This window comes from Biomphalaria glabrata, chromosome 15, assembly GCF_947242115.1.
Source record: "Biomphalaria glabrata chromosome 15, xgBioGlab47.1, whole genome shotgun sequence".
Lineage (NCBI taxonomy): Eukaryota > Metazoa > Mollusca > Gastropoda > Planorbidae > Biomphalaria > Biomphalaria glabrata.
The window spans coordinates 30,765,702-30,782,639 of NC_074725.1; the positions used below are offsets into that span (position 1 = coordinate 30,765,702).

A 16,938-nucleotide genomic window follows, 5' to 3' on the forward strand; every position below is an offset into this window, starting at 1 on the left:
CATTGGAAGCTGCTGAGGCTTACCTTTACTATTTAACTGTCTACAAAACTATATCAGCCACTCAGTCTGTCTGTCTACCTGTCTGTCTGGTAAAAAGTTTGTACACATTATTTCTCCACACCCATTCTGAATTCTCTGATCAAGTTGAAAACTTGCACGATTATTCATTGACATAGACAAGACATGAATCAATGGAAAAAAAATTAACCAATTAATGAATACTGGTAATTAATTATTTTGTATGATACCTAATCCTTCAGTAATCACAGATATGGCTAAACATGTAGGGTTTCGTCATCTTGAATAATTGAACACGTTATTTCTCCCACACCCCATTCTTGGGTCAAGTTGAAACTTTAAACAATTATTTGTTGTACCTAAAAACAAAATGAATCAATTAAAAACTTAACCAATTAGTCAATTAATTATCGACATCTTTTCATTAAACCATCTGTTAAGATATTCCTACTACTAAGTATCATAATACTTATATGTCAGATTTGATTTAACTGGTTCAAGTAAACAGGAGTACCTTTTGAAGAAAAACAAGATATAGGGTAGTGCTGACACATCCATCTGTCTTGGTTGTTTTTTGCTTGTTTTGGTTTGACAGTCTCACTAGATCACTGTTTCAAGGCTGTCTCATAGTATTGGTTTCATTTTATCTGTGTTTCTTCAATCTAGCATTGAGTTTCACTAAACCTGTTGTTTTTCACTCTCTTTAATAATAAAGATCCACTAATGAATATTTATATCTAAAAGAAAGAAATATAGTTCTTGTAAATTTTATCGAACTTTCCTTTTAGAAAATATTTAATGCGCATATTTTAGTATTAAAAAGTGTTTATTATTTTATTTGGTGGATGGTTAGGAGTTTGGTATACGCACTGTCGTAAATCCAGAGCTGTATTAGTTTCTGACCCGGCGAAATTCAGATATATTTTTATATCTTTTGTGGAGGTCCCTTTCTTGTTGATTTCCCACACGACTGTAGCCCTGTATGCCATCCCTTAAATCTGGCCATGACTCTAGCATTCACTTTACTCTGTTACTCTAGTCTTTAAGATTGGTTTAACTTTATCTTTGTTTCTTTACTCTAGCATTGAGTATTGGTTTAACTTTATCTTTCTTTCTTGACTCTAGCCTTGAGTATTGGTTTAACTTTACCTTTGTTTCTTGTTTCTAGCATTGAGTATTGGTTTAACTTTACCTTTGTTTCTTGTTTCTAGCATTGAGTGTTGGTTTAACTTTATCTTTGTTTCTTGTTTCTAGCATTGAGTATTGGTTTCGCTGTATGGATCTGGATGGAGATGGTGCTATATCAATGTATGAGATGGAGTACTTCCACGAGGAACAGATGAACAAGATGGAGACTCTTGGGATAGAGAGGCTGCCGTTTGAGGACACTGTTTGTCAGGTAACTTTTTTATGCTCAATCATTTTACAAAATGTTTGCTTTGAAGGGATTCACCTCCAACAAACGGAAATAAAAGAATAATTATTTAGACCTACCAGTGTTGTTTAAATTTAATTTTCATGGAAATTCGTTTTCATTTAATTGAAAATAATTAATTTTTAGTGTTTAGAAAGCTGTTTTAAGAATGCTAAAGTTGATTGCTTTTTCAAGATTGGTTAAACATGTTTTCTAGTTGACGCTATTGAATAGATTAACTGAAATAAGAAATTGGTCAAATAGAACACACATATTTGCCATGTGCACATGTTAAAATACACAATAGCCACAAGAGAATAAGTTACAATATAGTACCAAGATAAACCTTTAAAACAATTACCTTAGTTTCTTTCAATAAGTTTGAATTTATTTTACTTTGCACAATAATTAATCTTAATTCTTATATGTATATATTTTTTTTAAAAAGTAAAGTTCCCCTTTCGGACCTTCCTTGCGGTCTATGGGGAAGAGGATGTAAAGGTCATCTGTTTCCGTGGCCCACAGTTGATGAGGGTGTCATGTAGCTAGCAAAACCACCAACCGCCTTTACTTTCCCTAACTAATGTCAGATATCTATTAGAGCTGGGTGGACTCAGAGGCACCCAAAGATTCCCAAAATAAAAATCCCAGGATTCAAACCCGGGATTTCAGGTTCGGAAGCCTAGTACTTTACCACTCAGCCGACCCACCTCCTGTTATATGTATATATTTTGTCTAATTACAGAATTTTGCCATGATTTTAAAAAAAGAAAAACATTACATTTTTTTTAGTTATTCTCTTCAAAAAAAAAAAATATTCACAAATAATTCAGAAATTCATATTAGCAATAGAACTTTTAAAGCTCAAAGTCTGCCATTATAAATCAAGAGATCGTTTTCGCAGGTAAAGGAGTATGAAGATGTTTTTCTTTCAACTTCTTAAAAGTGCATCAACAACTTATCAAATAAAAAAAGATTGAGTCTATTTGACTCTGACACTAGCCTCATTCAAAGTGTTCCAGAAACACATACATAGTAGTGACTCCCTTTAATTGCTTGGATCACATTAGGAGCTTAAAGCTTACTTTAATGAGTGACTCATGATGTAGATATCAGTGCATCTTCTCTTTTAAAAGAAAGATGTCCCTTAGAAAGGAAGATTATTACCTCCCATGTCCTCTTGTTAATCTAGATGTTTACCTTAAGCTTTTTTATTTATATTGTCGTTGGTTTTCCTGGCTGATTAACTCTATCTCTCCGTAATTATTTTCCATGTTCAGAAGGAAGTATTCATTTTTCTTATTTGTATTTCACTAGCATGTTAGGGTTAAACTTCAATAATGGTTCTCTTTTAATCTGAAAATGTTATAATTGGAATAGATGATTGCATGTCCTTTTTATATAAAACGAACTAAAGTGTACCAACCCCCAAATTGAGTTAATTTAATGGGGTGAAATCAACGATGGCATCGTTGATCAGGAGAGAAAGAACAAGGGATATTACTACTAATGCATTCAATTTGACCAATGTTATGGTCATGTGACCAGAAAGCCTTTACAGACGAGAGACAGTGTGTTAGAAAGGACAGTAGAGTCCAGGACAGCAAGCAGTAAGGACTGTGTGCTACAAAGTGAGTCCTCGAAAATATAGCTGTACGAGCTATAGAGACTTGTAGTGATTAGTTAGGCAGTTCTGTAGTGTAGCAAAGCATTTGAAGTTACTGTAGCCAATTGTGTTTATTGGCTGTTGTTGATGTAATTGTAAATAAACCGCCACCTTGTTAATTGAAGCTCTTGTTGTCAAGTTGATGTTTTAGATGGGCTGTGCTGTGTTCAGCAGTTTTGCAGAAGGCCTGATAGAGAAGATCGTAACAATATTTAAGCTAATTTCTAGTTCTAATGTTACTAGCCTGTTGTGGTAATGATTTAGGGTTGTGGTTTCGTTGGTATCTCTGTGGTTTATTTCATAATCATTGAGAATGTATTTGCATTTGATATTTATTTTCTAGATGGTTTAGTAACACAATGTAGTGGTAGTGCTTTTGTTTATATATTTTTCCACTTTCCACCCCAAAGATGGGCTGTATTAATCTTTTTTATTTTCAGAAAATGATATCAGATGCTGTTTGCCAGCAGATTTTAAGAATATTTCCAAAAGTTAATTTCAGCTCAAATTTCTTTTTAATCCTCAGATGATAGATATGGTGTGTCCCAAATCTGAAGGGAAGATAACTCTAGGTGACTTGAAGGCCTGCAAGATGACAAACATCTTTTTTGACACGTTTTTCAACTTGGATAAATTTTTGGAACACGAGCAGAGGGATCCGTTTGCGAATGCAAGGGTAAGGACTTTAGTCGGCTTTCTTTTGAGACCAGAAGTCTTTTCCCCATCTATCTTGTGAATTACTGACATGTTGCTTTTAACTTTACCAGCCCTTAGCCCCTGAGACAAACTGTCCCCTATGTCCTGAGCCCCTGAGACAAACTGTCCCCTATGTCCTGAGCCCCTGAGACAAACTGTCCCCTATGTCCTTAGCCCCTGAGACAAACTGTCCCCTATGTCCTTAGCCCCTGAGACAAACTGTCCCCTATGTCCTGAGACAAACTGTCCCCTATGTCCTTAGCTCCTGATACAAACTGTCCCCTATGTCCTTAGCTCCTGATACAAACTGTCCCCTATGTCCTTAGCCCCTGATACAAACTGTCCCCTATGTCCTGAGCCCCTGAAACAAACTGTCCCCTATGTCCTGAGCCCCTGAAATAAACTGTCCCCTATGTCCTTAGCCCCTGAAACAAACTGTCCCCTATGTCCTTAGCTCCTGAGACAAACTGTCCCCTATGTCCTTAGCCCCTGAGACAAACTGTCCCCTATGTCCTTAGCCCCTGAAACAAACTGTCCCCTATGTCCTTAGCTCCTGAGACAAACTGTCCCCTATGTCCTTAGCTCCTGAGACAAACTGTCCCCTATGTCCTTAGCCCCTGAAACAAACTGTCCCCTATGTCCTTAGCTCCTGAAACAAACTGTCCCCTATGTCCTTAGCTCCTGAGACAAACTGTCCCCTATGTCCTTAGCCCCTGATACAAACTGTCCCCTATGTCCTTAGCCCCTGATACAAACTGTCCCCTATGTCCTTAGCCCCTGAAACAAACTGTCCCCTATGTCCTTAGCTCCTGAGACAAACTGTCCCCTATGTCCTTAGCTCCTGAGACAAACTGTCCCCTATGTCCTTAGCCCCTGAAACAAACTGTCCCCTATGTCCTTAGCCCCTGAGACAAACTGTCCCCTATGTCCTGAGCCCCTGAGACAAACTGTCCCCTATGTCCTGAGCCCCTGAGACAAACTGTCCCCTATGTCCTTAGCCCCTGAGACAAACTGTCCCCTATGTCCTTAGCCCCTGAGACAAACTGTCCCCTATGTCCTGAGACAAACTGTCCCCTATGTCCTGAGCCCCTGAGACAAACTGTCCCCTATGTCCTGAGCCCCTGAGACAAACTGTCCCCTATGTCCTGAGCCCCTGATACAAACTGTCCCCTATGTCCTGAGCCCCTGAAATAAACTGTCCCCTATGTCCTTAGCCCCTGAGACAAACTGTCCCCTATGTCCTTAGCCCCTGATACAAACTGTCCCCTATGTCCTGAGCCCCTGAAACAAACTGTCCCCTATGTCCTGAGCCCCTGAAATAAACTGTCCCCTATGTCCTTAGCCCCTGAAACAAACTGTCCCCTATGTCCTTAGCTCCTGAGACAAACTGTCCCCTATGTCCTTAGCCCCTGATACAAACTGTCCCCTATGTCCTGAGCCCCTGAAACAAACTGTCCCCTATGTCCTGAGCCCCTGAAATAAACTGTCCCCTATGTCCTTAGCCCCTGATACAAACTGTCCCCTATGTCCTTAGCTCCTGAGACAAACTGTCCCCTATGTCCTTAGCCCCTGATACAAACTGTCCCCTATGTCCTGAGCCCCTGATACAAACTGTCCCCTATGTCCTGAGCCCCTGATACAAACTGTCCCCTATGTCCTTAGCTCCTGAGACAAACTGTCCCCTATGTCCTTAGCTCCTGAAATAAACAGTCTCCTATTTCCTGAGCCCCTGAAACAAACTGTCCCCTATGTCCTGAGCCCCTGAAGACACCTTTATTTAAGCTGACGCATTATTAATCTAGCACACAGATGACTGGCTGGTTTTGTGGTAAGCCCTCTGGTCTTTGATAGTCTTAATGGTCTTGGGTTCCAACCATCCCCTGCTTTCCTTCAGAAGGTTTGGCCACATCTGTAAATAATTTTTTTAATTACATTCACATAATTTATTTTTTTTTATCAACCTTGACCTTACTGTTAACAGATGAAAGATACAAAACTGAACCACTCAGCATTAATGTTTATATCATTTCATATCTTGTTTGTTTTTTTTATGTCATTTAAACTTTTCTGTGAAATATTTGCACACATTTCCTTTGCAATAAAGTTTATCAAATTAAAATTGATTATTATCCAATGGAAAACCAATATTGCACAATAATATTTTTTTTTACTGCGAGTCTAATATTCAGTGTATTGATAACAGGACCCTAACTGTGAACCTACAGAGGATTCTGACTGGAACAGGTATGCAGAAGAGGAGTATAACATCCTAGTGGCGGATGAAGGCAATGCTGACATGGAGGAAGGGTAAGAATGCTTCTTTCAGTACACATGCAGGGTCAATGTCACTGGACAGAACTCATGGAATTGTTTTATATTACAGCAGCTAGTGTGGAGGCCCGGTGGCTGAGCGGTAAAGCGCTTGACTTCTGAACCGGGGTTCGAATCCTGGTGAAGACTAGGATTTTTTATTTCGGGCGCCTCTTGAGTCCACCCAGCTCTAATGGGTACCTGACATTAGTTGGGGGAAAAGTAAAGGCGGTTGGTCGTTGTGCTGGCCACATGACACCCTCGTTAACCGTAGGCCACAGAAACAGATAACTTTTACATCATCTGCCCTATAGATCACAAGGTCTGAAAGGGGAACTTTACTTTTTTTTTTTTTACAGCAGCTAGTGAACACCTTCATGACCAAATTTTAAATCATTTTGTATGCTAACTTGTCATATCAAGCTCCATGGAACCAACTCTTCGAGGTGAACATAGCCCTGAGACCTTTGAGAGTTTTAGCGGTAGTTTTTTTTTTACCCCTTCCTAACATTTTGTAGCGTACAAAACATACTTGTAACAAGATCTCAACCAGGAGGCGTGGTGGCTGAGCCGGTAAAGCACTTGGCTTCCAAACCTGAGCTCCTGGGTTCAAATCCTGGTGAAGACTGGGATTTTTAATTTTGGGATCAATGAATGCTCAGTTTTTTATCCAAATTGGTCTTAAGTGACCAGTGAAAAGTCACTTAGTTATAAACTCTCTGCTTCTTTTTATAAATGTACTCCTTAGTTTTCACGTATTTTTTTTTTTTATAAATGTTAAGCACGTTTCAAATGGTCCTCCCCTTATTATGACCTTATAATTTAGTCTTGCGACCTTATGATTTGAATAAGTGTAGCATAAAAATTAGTTCTCAACACAACTTCATACAAAGGAATGAGGACAAACAGTGAGCAATTTAATTTGTATTTGAATGCAAATGTATTGATGATAAAAGTTGATTCAGTTGTCATTGTTTTTTTCTTCTCTCCCGTCTTTTCAGAAACTATGAAGATGATTTTGAGCCAGAAGATGAAGAGGAACTGATGCGGGAAGAAATGTTACGTTTGGGAGAGACAAATATCCCATCAAGGACAATAACTCCAGGGCAGTCCCACACAGACGACAATATCTATGACTTCAGTAACACAAATCTAGGTTACTGACTCTAGTCAATAATTACATCCCGACGATGTCTGATATAAACTATGTCAGCGATCAGGAGGCAGTGTCCAGTCTACAGCCGCAGCTCCTCTGATCAGTACCGTCCAGTCGAATAATGTGAAAGTTGTATACAGTGCAGAGAAAACTTTATGTCTTTTTTGGAGCTTTGACCTTCGACCTTATTTTTTTCAAATCATCAGAATCAAAAAACAAACAGCATTAGGGCAAAACAGGTAGCCACTAGAAGTCAAAGATCTCTAGTCATTCATTTGAATTGAACTGTCGCCACTCACATGCCTTCATTGTATCTTCAACATATTGCTCTCAATGTCATCTATCTGTATGGTATTATGACATACGCCATGTTTGATTTTTAGCTAAACGTTGTGAAAGACAACAAAAAATGATTGGTTGTTCTATGGTCACATGACTCACAACTGGTTGTCATTGGAGTTGGGTTTTTTTTTCAACTATAATCTATGTATATAAATATATTTATATATTTAATTTTTTAATATTATTTTTAGCTGGCTTTGAAATTTCAAAATTGGTTTGAAAACCAAAAAATCTGGTTATTATAAAAATGTTATTTATTATTTCAAGTAATGAATTTTCTGTTGATGTTATTTTTGTCGGATTGCTACAACAGCGCTATATAGAAGTCTTTGATTTATGATTCAACTCTGGCTTGTATGATTTTTTGGGACCAGATGTGTGATGCCTTAAAGAAAGTTTGCTAAACATTTGTGGAAAACTGATATTTCTGTTTGATTGATCTAAACTTTTGTAACTATTTGAACTAGAGTCACATGGTAGTGTGTGTGCATGTGCTAGGTTGCTTGTAGCTTTATACATGTTTTTCTGAAAGAATAAAGTTGGGTTTTTTTCTTACTGCTTGTAGATGATTGTATTTATTCTGATATATAAAAATGTTCCAAAATAGTCATTGCTAGTTGGGTTGTTTTTTATTTGTCTTTTCAGTTGTTGTTTTTTTTCTGTTTTTGTTTCAGGATTAATTTTGTTTCTTAAATAAATTGTTTTGCTTTTGTTTTTTATTAAACCATTTGTATGCTTATACAATCTGACAAGAGATTATGCAAATGTAGGGGAGATTAATCTTGATGAAAATACATACACACTGCTGCCTGATTCTTTTTTTTTTCTTTCTATTTTTTAATGATCATTTGGTACAAATTTTAGCTATATATTTTTTTTAATTTTTTTTAATCTTTTAATAATAATAATCTTCATTGTCCGTACGGAAATTTGTCTTACAATTTGTGCATTACACCAAACAAAAAACAGTCCAGTTCAATATCTTTTGAGGACATGTGGTGGGATTGGGTGATTGGGAGAAGGTTTTGTACTTCCTTTGTTTGCTTAGCACAAAACAAAACATCATAACTATAGCAAAGCAAATGTACGTTCAGACCAGTTTCACTCAGACTTGTACAAAGATTGTATTAGATTTTATTTAATGATTTGTTTGCCAGGTTATATTGGGAAGGGAAGTGCTTTTTTGTTTTTCAATTTTCTTTTTGGCCTCTTTGTTTGGTTTTCTTTTATACTCTGTGAAATTTAGATTATTTTTATTAACAGATAAAGATATCTCTTTTTAGCTCACTTTTTCTTGCATTATAATAAAGCTGAACTCTTTTATGTATGGGTGGCTGCCTGGTCGTGCAGTGTGCGCGCCTGACTGTCGTTTGGACTTGTCGATGGTTCCCCGGTTCATACCTTGCCCACTGTCATCCTGCGGTAGGTTTTGAGTGGAAAGTAAATTATCTTCAACTCTGAAGGAACACCCAAAACATGTCAAACATGTCACAAAACATTAACACATGTCAAAGTGATCTTATTTCTTTTGCAGTATGTAAGACTGAAATGTTGGCCATTTTGAATTATTTCTGAGCTATACTATGGTGGTTTTATCTGCCATAAGAAACAAAAGCACACTATAAATTATACTAAAATGTAACTTTTATGCTACTTAAAAAAAACACCCAGAAATTTTTCAAGTGATATGAAAAAAAAAAAATTTCATGAGAATAATTATGTCCCTTGAACATTGCTTCACAATCAAATAGTCACATGAACAAATCAAACGATGAGTCTACAAATTTAAGTTGATAGTGTTAATCATTGCTTGTGTGATATCATTTGTTTGCTTAGAACAAAAGTTTTACCATAATCAAAAAAAAAATATTTTATATGTGAACAAAAAAGTGTTGATTGTATGCCTTGCATTGTTTCTTTTGAAATGCAGATATTTATTTCAGCAGATCTAAAGGCTAACCTTCATGTTTACACTTAGCTGATTCAATATCAATATCCTGTGCACTTAGTGTGGGTCAATTTAACTTATCTTAATTATTTTTTTGTTTAATTTTATTGATACATAATATTTATGTACTAATAAATATTTATTGCTGTTCTCACTCACACCTACATTACTCATATAGTTTATTTATTTATAGAAACATATGTCATAATTATGTCATTGTTAGAAATGTATGTTTTGTTCACTGCTATTTCATTGGCTTATCGGTTTCCATGTCTGACCAATGGACATCAAGATTTCTCTTGTATTTCACATAGATAGAATGTTGATGTTACTGTCTGTCCTTGACATTGATGTGCTCAGATTTTTTCCCATTTCTGTTTAAACAGTTTTAACCAAGTTTGGTTTCTGGAGAAATCATTTGCCTTTTGGTATCAATTTTTTTTTTTCCTTTCTTATGCCTCTGTGGCAAAAAAAAAAAGTCTATCACTAATGTGGGACATTTCATTTGTAGCAGCGTGCCCCCAAACCTCCCCAGAATTAGTCCTGGAGATGTTGTTTTTGTTTATTTTCAATGTACATTTTTAATAGATTTTAGTTTTCCATTTTAATGTTCTTTGAGTCACATAACCTAATCAATTTACATACATAACCTACTAGATTTACTTGTAATAACCTCCTAGATTTGCATACATAACCTACTCAATTGACATTCAAAACATATTAGATTTACATACTAAACCTACTTAATTTGCATACAAAACATATTAGATTTACATACAAAACTTCTAGATTTACATACAAAACCTACTAAATTTGCATACAAAACCTTCTAGATTTGGATACAAAACCTACTTAATTTGAATGCAAAACATTTTAGATTTACATACAAAACCTACTAAATTTGCATACAAAACCTTCTAGATTTGCATACAAAACCTACTTAATTTGAATGCAAAACATTTTAGATTTACATACAAAACTTCTAGATTTACATACAAAACCTACTAAATTTGCATACAAAACCTTCTAGATTTGCATACAAAACCTACTTAATTTGAATGCAAAACATTTTAGATTTACATACAAAACTTCTAGATTTACATACAAAACCTACTAAATTTGCATACAAAACCTTCTAGATTTGCATACAAAACCTACTTAATTTGAATGCAAAACATTTTAGATTTACATACAAAACTTCTAGATTTACATACAAAACCTACTAAATTTGCATACAAAACCTTCTAGATTTGCATACAAAACCTACTTAATTTGAATGCAAAACATTTTAGATTTACATACAAAACCCACTAGATTTGCATATATAACCTAGAAAACAACTATCACTTTGATTTGTACATTTCTTCACTCCCAATGTGCCTGAAACTTTTCACCATTTGCCTTAAAAAGTTGTTATCAATAACCTTTGTTGCTTTTAGTGTTTGCTCACACAGCTTACACTCTCTCCCTGACATTCTGTATGCAGTATTCACTCAAGGCAGAACTTTGACATGCTTTATGTATATATATTCAGCTTCAATTGACATGCTGGCATCAAGTGATTATCTGCCCTTGTTTTTAAATGTATGAAGATACAATTATGTATCTATAAAATGTATACAAAGTTTAATACAAGGTGTTAAGTTCTAGAACAAAATTTATAATTTTTGTGAATGTTCCTTTTTGTTTCTTGAAACTTTTTTTTTATATTTAATTTATTTGTATGGGACGATATGGATTTGTATCCTTATTCTTCTTTCCCTTTAATAAGTTTTTGTTTAAAGATTTTTTTAAGGTCATAGAATTTTGCATTAAACTAATAGTTATGTTAAGTGATCAATACTAGAGCAACAGTTTTGATCACAACTCTGCCGTCCATATGTTGCAGTTGTTATTTTGCAAGAAGCTTAAGTATTGTGTGTTTCTATTTGAGTACGATGCTTGCTAGTGGTATAGTTTAAATGTATTTAGCATGATAGACTTTGTCTCTAGTAAAGATAGAAAAAAAAAGGTTGTATGTCGATAGAATGTTGTCTTGGAGGAATGGTTTGCTGTTTATACTGTTGGATATCAAACATGCATTTGAAAGTAGTATTTCTATTGTAAGATTAATTTCAACTTTACCTGGTCTGAAGTCTATTTGACCTTTCGGACACCATAAGCTCCTTGCTAACCAGATCACTCTGTTCTTCTTTTATTCAATGTAAGGGTCGCAGATTCCTTGAATTTTGTCTCTGGTTCTGTTCCTTGCAGGAATGTCTTTGCAAGTCTTGAGGATCATGGGATATGGCCAAACCATCTGAGTTTTTTTTAAATTTATTTTACATCATTAAATGGGTGGTCTTGAAGTTCAAATGTCTTTTTTATCCTTTCTTCAATTTTCTCTATTTTGGTACATATTTGTATATATAACTTCATAAATCATCTTGTCTCTATAACCTCAAAATTTTATTTTCAACTTTGCTGTTCCAGTTTGCTGAGGTGTTGCTAGGATAGTTGTCATCCGTGGCACCCCGAGCGGTGCTATTGCTCATAGGACTAGAGCCATGTTATTATGAACAATTTTTGTGTCTTTCTTTTCTTGAATTTTCTTCTTGTTGTGTAGATCAGGTTATTCTTTTCAGACATTTATTTTGGGATTTTTCATCTATGGTCGCAGAGAAATAAATGGCTAAATTTTTAGTGTATCAGTTGTACAGATTTCAAGGTAGATAATCATTTTTGTGCGTTTTTTAGGTAATTTTTTTTTGTTTCGTTATTTAGTTAGCCATTTGAAGTTAAATTTCTTGTTTTTAACTTATTGTGAAAATACCAAATTTAAGATGAATTGAATGTATAGAAATATTATCTTGTGTGAGGCTTATTGATCAAAATTTTCTAGTACCGAATTAGGGGCTTTTTGTGTTTGATGATGTGTACTTGATTCCACAGCTTGTAATTGTATAGCATTTGTGAGAGTATATAATTTACATAATATATATCATGTGTAATAGGTTTGAACAACTATGAATTTTATTTATGTGTGTTTCGATCAAACTCATCAGTTATCTTGCCATTCATTAGTATTACTCCAAAGTCAAGGATAGGATCACTGATGTCATTTCCTGGTTCAACATAGCAACCAAGTTGTTGATTCAGAAAGTCTGTGCTGTTTGCTGTACATTTTGTTGCTGCTTGAAGTTTTTGTTTATTTATGAATATGGCTGAATTGATGCTGGAATCACATGTGAAAGTGTTATTAAAAAAAAAAAAATAGATTACTCAGGGGTACTCTGACTTTCATTGTTCATAAGCATAAAGGTCAGTGATAGGGTTATTCATTGTTCTTTTGCATATAGGTCAGTGATAGGGTTAGTTCAGTGCTTCAAGTAATCTGTGGAAAGTCCATATTACAGTAGAACATTGATTATCCGTATTAATTGGTAATGGGGTCTGTTTTGGATAATCCATCACCATGCTGCATGCAGAATATTATAAATGGTCCAACAAATTAAGATAGTCTATATGGGGCGGTATTGTGCTTAATGTAAAAATAAAATTTTACTGGGGAATAAAGCCTTATATTTAGTAGGCCTACCATTACTGAAAGAAAAAATAGCTGATCTTTTGCTGCGCATTAGCAAGACTACGTACTATAAGACAAAACACACAAAAATGGCAGTCTAGATATTTGATATGCCAGATCACTGACATCTGGATAAACAATGTTCTACTGAACTGCAAAGCTATGGCCGTATCATTTATGAATAATTCTTTTTTGGTGTTAATATTCCACTAGTTAAGGTAATTTTTTTGGTGTAAACTAATTTGACTACAATTTTGCACCTCAGTGTTACCATTGTAACAATAAACCTGCTGAGGCCAAATATTAATGGGGTGCTGCTCTCATTACCATATAGCATACATCGCCTGTGTGTTATATCTGCCCCATTTAAGTAACCAACGGACAGCAGTGGCCCTGTTAGTAGGTAACTCACACAAGTTACTTGTCATAGAGCTGCTAACATCTCAACCACTTGGACATTTTTTTTGTACCTATAGAGGGCTTAGGGAACTGCCTTAATTTTAACCCCCAGTAACATAAACTTGCTCCTTTTTTCCCATTGATATTTATACTATATAGAAGATGGTATTTGTGTAATAAGTTTACTAATAAGGGGGAAAAAAAGCTGAAATTGTTCTTCCTCATTCTCATGTTTACATTGGAGCGCTGAGATGACTAGAACAATATTTGAGTTGAACTGCGTAGTGGTTTCCAAATCAAGGAGTTCTCCATATAGTTTTATTTCTATTGGGGTGTTTCGGGGCCTCATGGAGAAGCTGAAATAAATGTTACTTAAAAAATATTTTAGTTTCACACCATTAGTGCTCTTGATGTATAGCTATTTTTAGATCACCTTATCATATCATTTTGTTTTGGTTTTTGTTTTGATTATTATCTGGCCAATTGGTCAGCCAGGTCTGTTGCCAGATTGTTATTCTCCACAATTTATTTGTTTGTGGATCTATCCTGCTTTGTCTATTACAAAGTTAATTCCATCCATCTTATAAACTCTCTAAATAAAAGAAAATGTGTTTGACACACAATCTTTCAAGCTAAAGATGTTGGTGTTTAACATTTAGTTAATATCATAGACATAAATAAATATAGACGGGCCGATTAAAGAGTTTTATGAAACGAAAATGTGTGACTTGCAATCTTGTGTACTTTATTATACAGCATTTATGAGCAGTACAAAAGTTAAGTATTCATATCTATTTCAGCCACACACCTATATATATTGTAAATAATGAGGCAGTGTAGTTTTGTTTAATCTCTAAGAATGAAGATCATGCAATTTTTCATAATTCGGAAATCCGAATACAATAGATATACATGTTTTCAAGTTACATGAAGTTACTTCCTTCGGCCAGTCTATATTTATTTATTTCTATGGTTAATATATAATCTTTGGACTTAGAGACAATAGTGTATTAGAATTCTAAGATCTCTGCATTCATGTTTACTTTTTATTATTATTATTTTGGTTCTCTTTCAAAGTGGAAAATAAAGTGAATGTGTACAAGGACTGAGAGAGTCAGATAATAAACTGTTGGTTTTTTTTTTGTGTGAAAGCTAAGTTTGCTGCACTTAGGCTTGTGATTTTGTCTGGGTTTTTTTTTATTCCTAACTTTGGTTGTTTCTGATCATTTGACCTTTCTTTCAATACTAACACTATATGTGATGCTAGGGAATGAAAGAAGTGTTAAAACTAAAATCAAGATTTATGTCTTTATATCATCACTACAGTATGAAACTTATTGTTTAAAAATAAATATCATTAAATTATTGATATAAATATATATATATATTTAAATTTACTGTTTGTTCATTGTTTATTTTTCTCATGGTTAAAAGTATTGGCTTGATTATGCTTCGACTTTGGTTTTTCAACTTTTTACAAAGCTTATATCAACTCTGTCTGTCTGGTAAAAAGTTTGTACACGTTATTTCTCCCACACCCAATCTCGGATTATGCTGAAATATTATACAATTATTTCTTTTACCTGACAACACAAGAATCAATTCAAAAAATTAACCAATTAGTTAATTGGTATCTCAAATAGGGAAAGAAATAGTACTTGACTGAAGTGGTGGCATAAGTTAAAATTAGTTCCCTTTATAGTTGCCGTCTCAGGCTTATAGTGACCACAAGCACGAAATAAAAACAATAGATACAATCCTCCATGTTCATAGACTCTTCGTTAGTAGAGGGATAAATGCGTTGGCTTGAGAAGGCTCTAGCCCACAAGTTTGAATTCAGGTCGTTCCCTTTTTTTGAAAAATACATCTAAAAAGCGATCACCCAGGTACCCCGTTCTTTCCTCTCCACCCCTTTCAACCTAGTCCAGACAAAGTGATAGGACCATAGCGTACTGAGAAAGCTAAATGCATGAACAAAAACAATTGTTAAAAAATATTTCTAATCACACGTATTTATTATTGTTAGTTTAGATCTATTACAAATTGATTTACATGACTGATCAAAACTAATTGATACACTTAATATTATTTATATATTTTTTTTTTATTTTTTTTTTATTATTTATCGATTAAATATTTCTCTTAATGATAAGGTAAATAACTGATCAAGCATTTACTTTGTGTAAAGAACATTGCACTTCTAGTCTCTCTAGCTAAATCTAAGGGATAAAATCGATTGAATATTTTGCTTAATAATGGTAAGGGAAATAATTGATTAAACGTTTATTTTGCGTATGACCACTGCACTACAAGTCGCGCAATCTAATGCAAGGGATATAACCGATTAAATACTTAGCTTAAATAGCAATTAGGAAAATTATTATTTATTATGGGTAAAGAAAACTGATCCACTATACGCGCCAGGTGATGTAAGGAACTAATCACTTAATATTTAAATAATCGACATAATATTTTACATAAATAATAGTAATAGGAGCAGCATTACGGCTCTATGGAATGATACAGACAAAATAAAAGCATTGGTAAAAACCATGGCTGGAAATGGTCCACAAGCCGTATTCTATCCACCACTGATCTACACATTCTCGTTACATCAAGTTGAAAACATGTTTTCTTATAATATTACGTAATACTCGAGAGAGACTACATTTGTGTCCACAATACTGAAATGCAAATTCCAATATGAAAGAATTATGATGCAAGGGAAATAAACACTAAAATGTTTTACGTAATCTTTATTTCACTTACCTCCCTTGGTATATAAAATAATTTCTATAATTATTATTTATTTATTTCTCTTAAAAAATCAATTTTTATTTTCGATTCTCGTGTTGGGGAGAGAGGGGGGAAGAGGTTTTGAATGGAATGGGGTTGTTTGAATCAGCCAGGAAAACAAACGACTTAGCAGAGTTTAAGTCATTGATTAACAGGCATGACTAGACTGACACATGTAATGCGTAGGAGAAAATTATCTTTTTTTTTTGAAGTAGCGTCTGTAATATAAGATGAGATGTAAGGTTGTACGCAAGATTGAGGCCTGAGATGTCACATTTTGTAGCGAACAACTTAAATGTATAAACCCACATGTAAACTTTAACTATTGCCTGCACCAAAATTTATTCTGTTTATTCGTTTAGATTTTTAAACTTCACACATCTCAAAATAAAGGCAATACCATTTCACCATAGGATACCCACCTGTTATTGTTGTATGCGCTCTGGACTGTCGTTTGGATGTTTCGAAGGTCCCGGGTTTAGTCCACTAATTGTTGTATATTCATGTCCACTTATTAGTACAGATTCATGTCCACTTATTATTACAGGTTCATGTCCACTTATTAGTACAGGTTCATGTCCACTTATTAGTACAGGTTCATGTCCACTTATTAGTACAGGTTCATGTC

At 34.6% G+C, this 16,938-nt stretch overlaps 1 protein-coding gene across 3 annotated transcripts in view; it reads left to right on the forward strand.

Moving 5' to 3' along the window:
* LOC106071514 (serine/threonine-protein phosphatase 2A regulatory subunit B'' subunit beta-like) overlaps window positions 1-14,911 on the forward strand; it is a 123,405-nt gene extending 108,494 nt beyond the window's left edge. For all 3 annotated transcript variants that reach the window (XM_056011860.1, XM_056011859.1, XM_056011861.1), the window contains 4 exons: window positions 1,273-1,417; window positions 3,625-3,774; window positions 5,998-6,101; window positions 7,106-14,911. In XM_056011860.1, coding sequence (XP_055867835.1) covers window positions 1,273-1,417; window positions 3,625-3,774; window positions 5,998-6,101; window positions 7,106-7,268 — 562 coding nt within the window. In that variant the 3' untranslated portion in view covers window positions 7,269-14,911. The remainder of the gene's footprint in view (window positions 1-1,272; window positions 1,418-3,624; window positions 3,775-5,997; window positions 6,102-7,105) is intronic.
* Window positions 14,912-16,938: the final 2,027 nt, after the last annotated feature.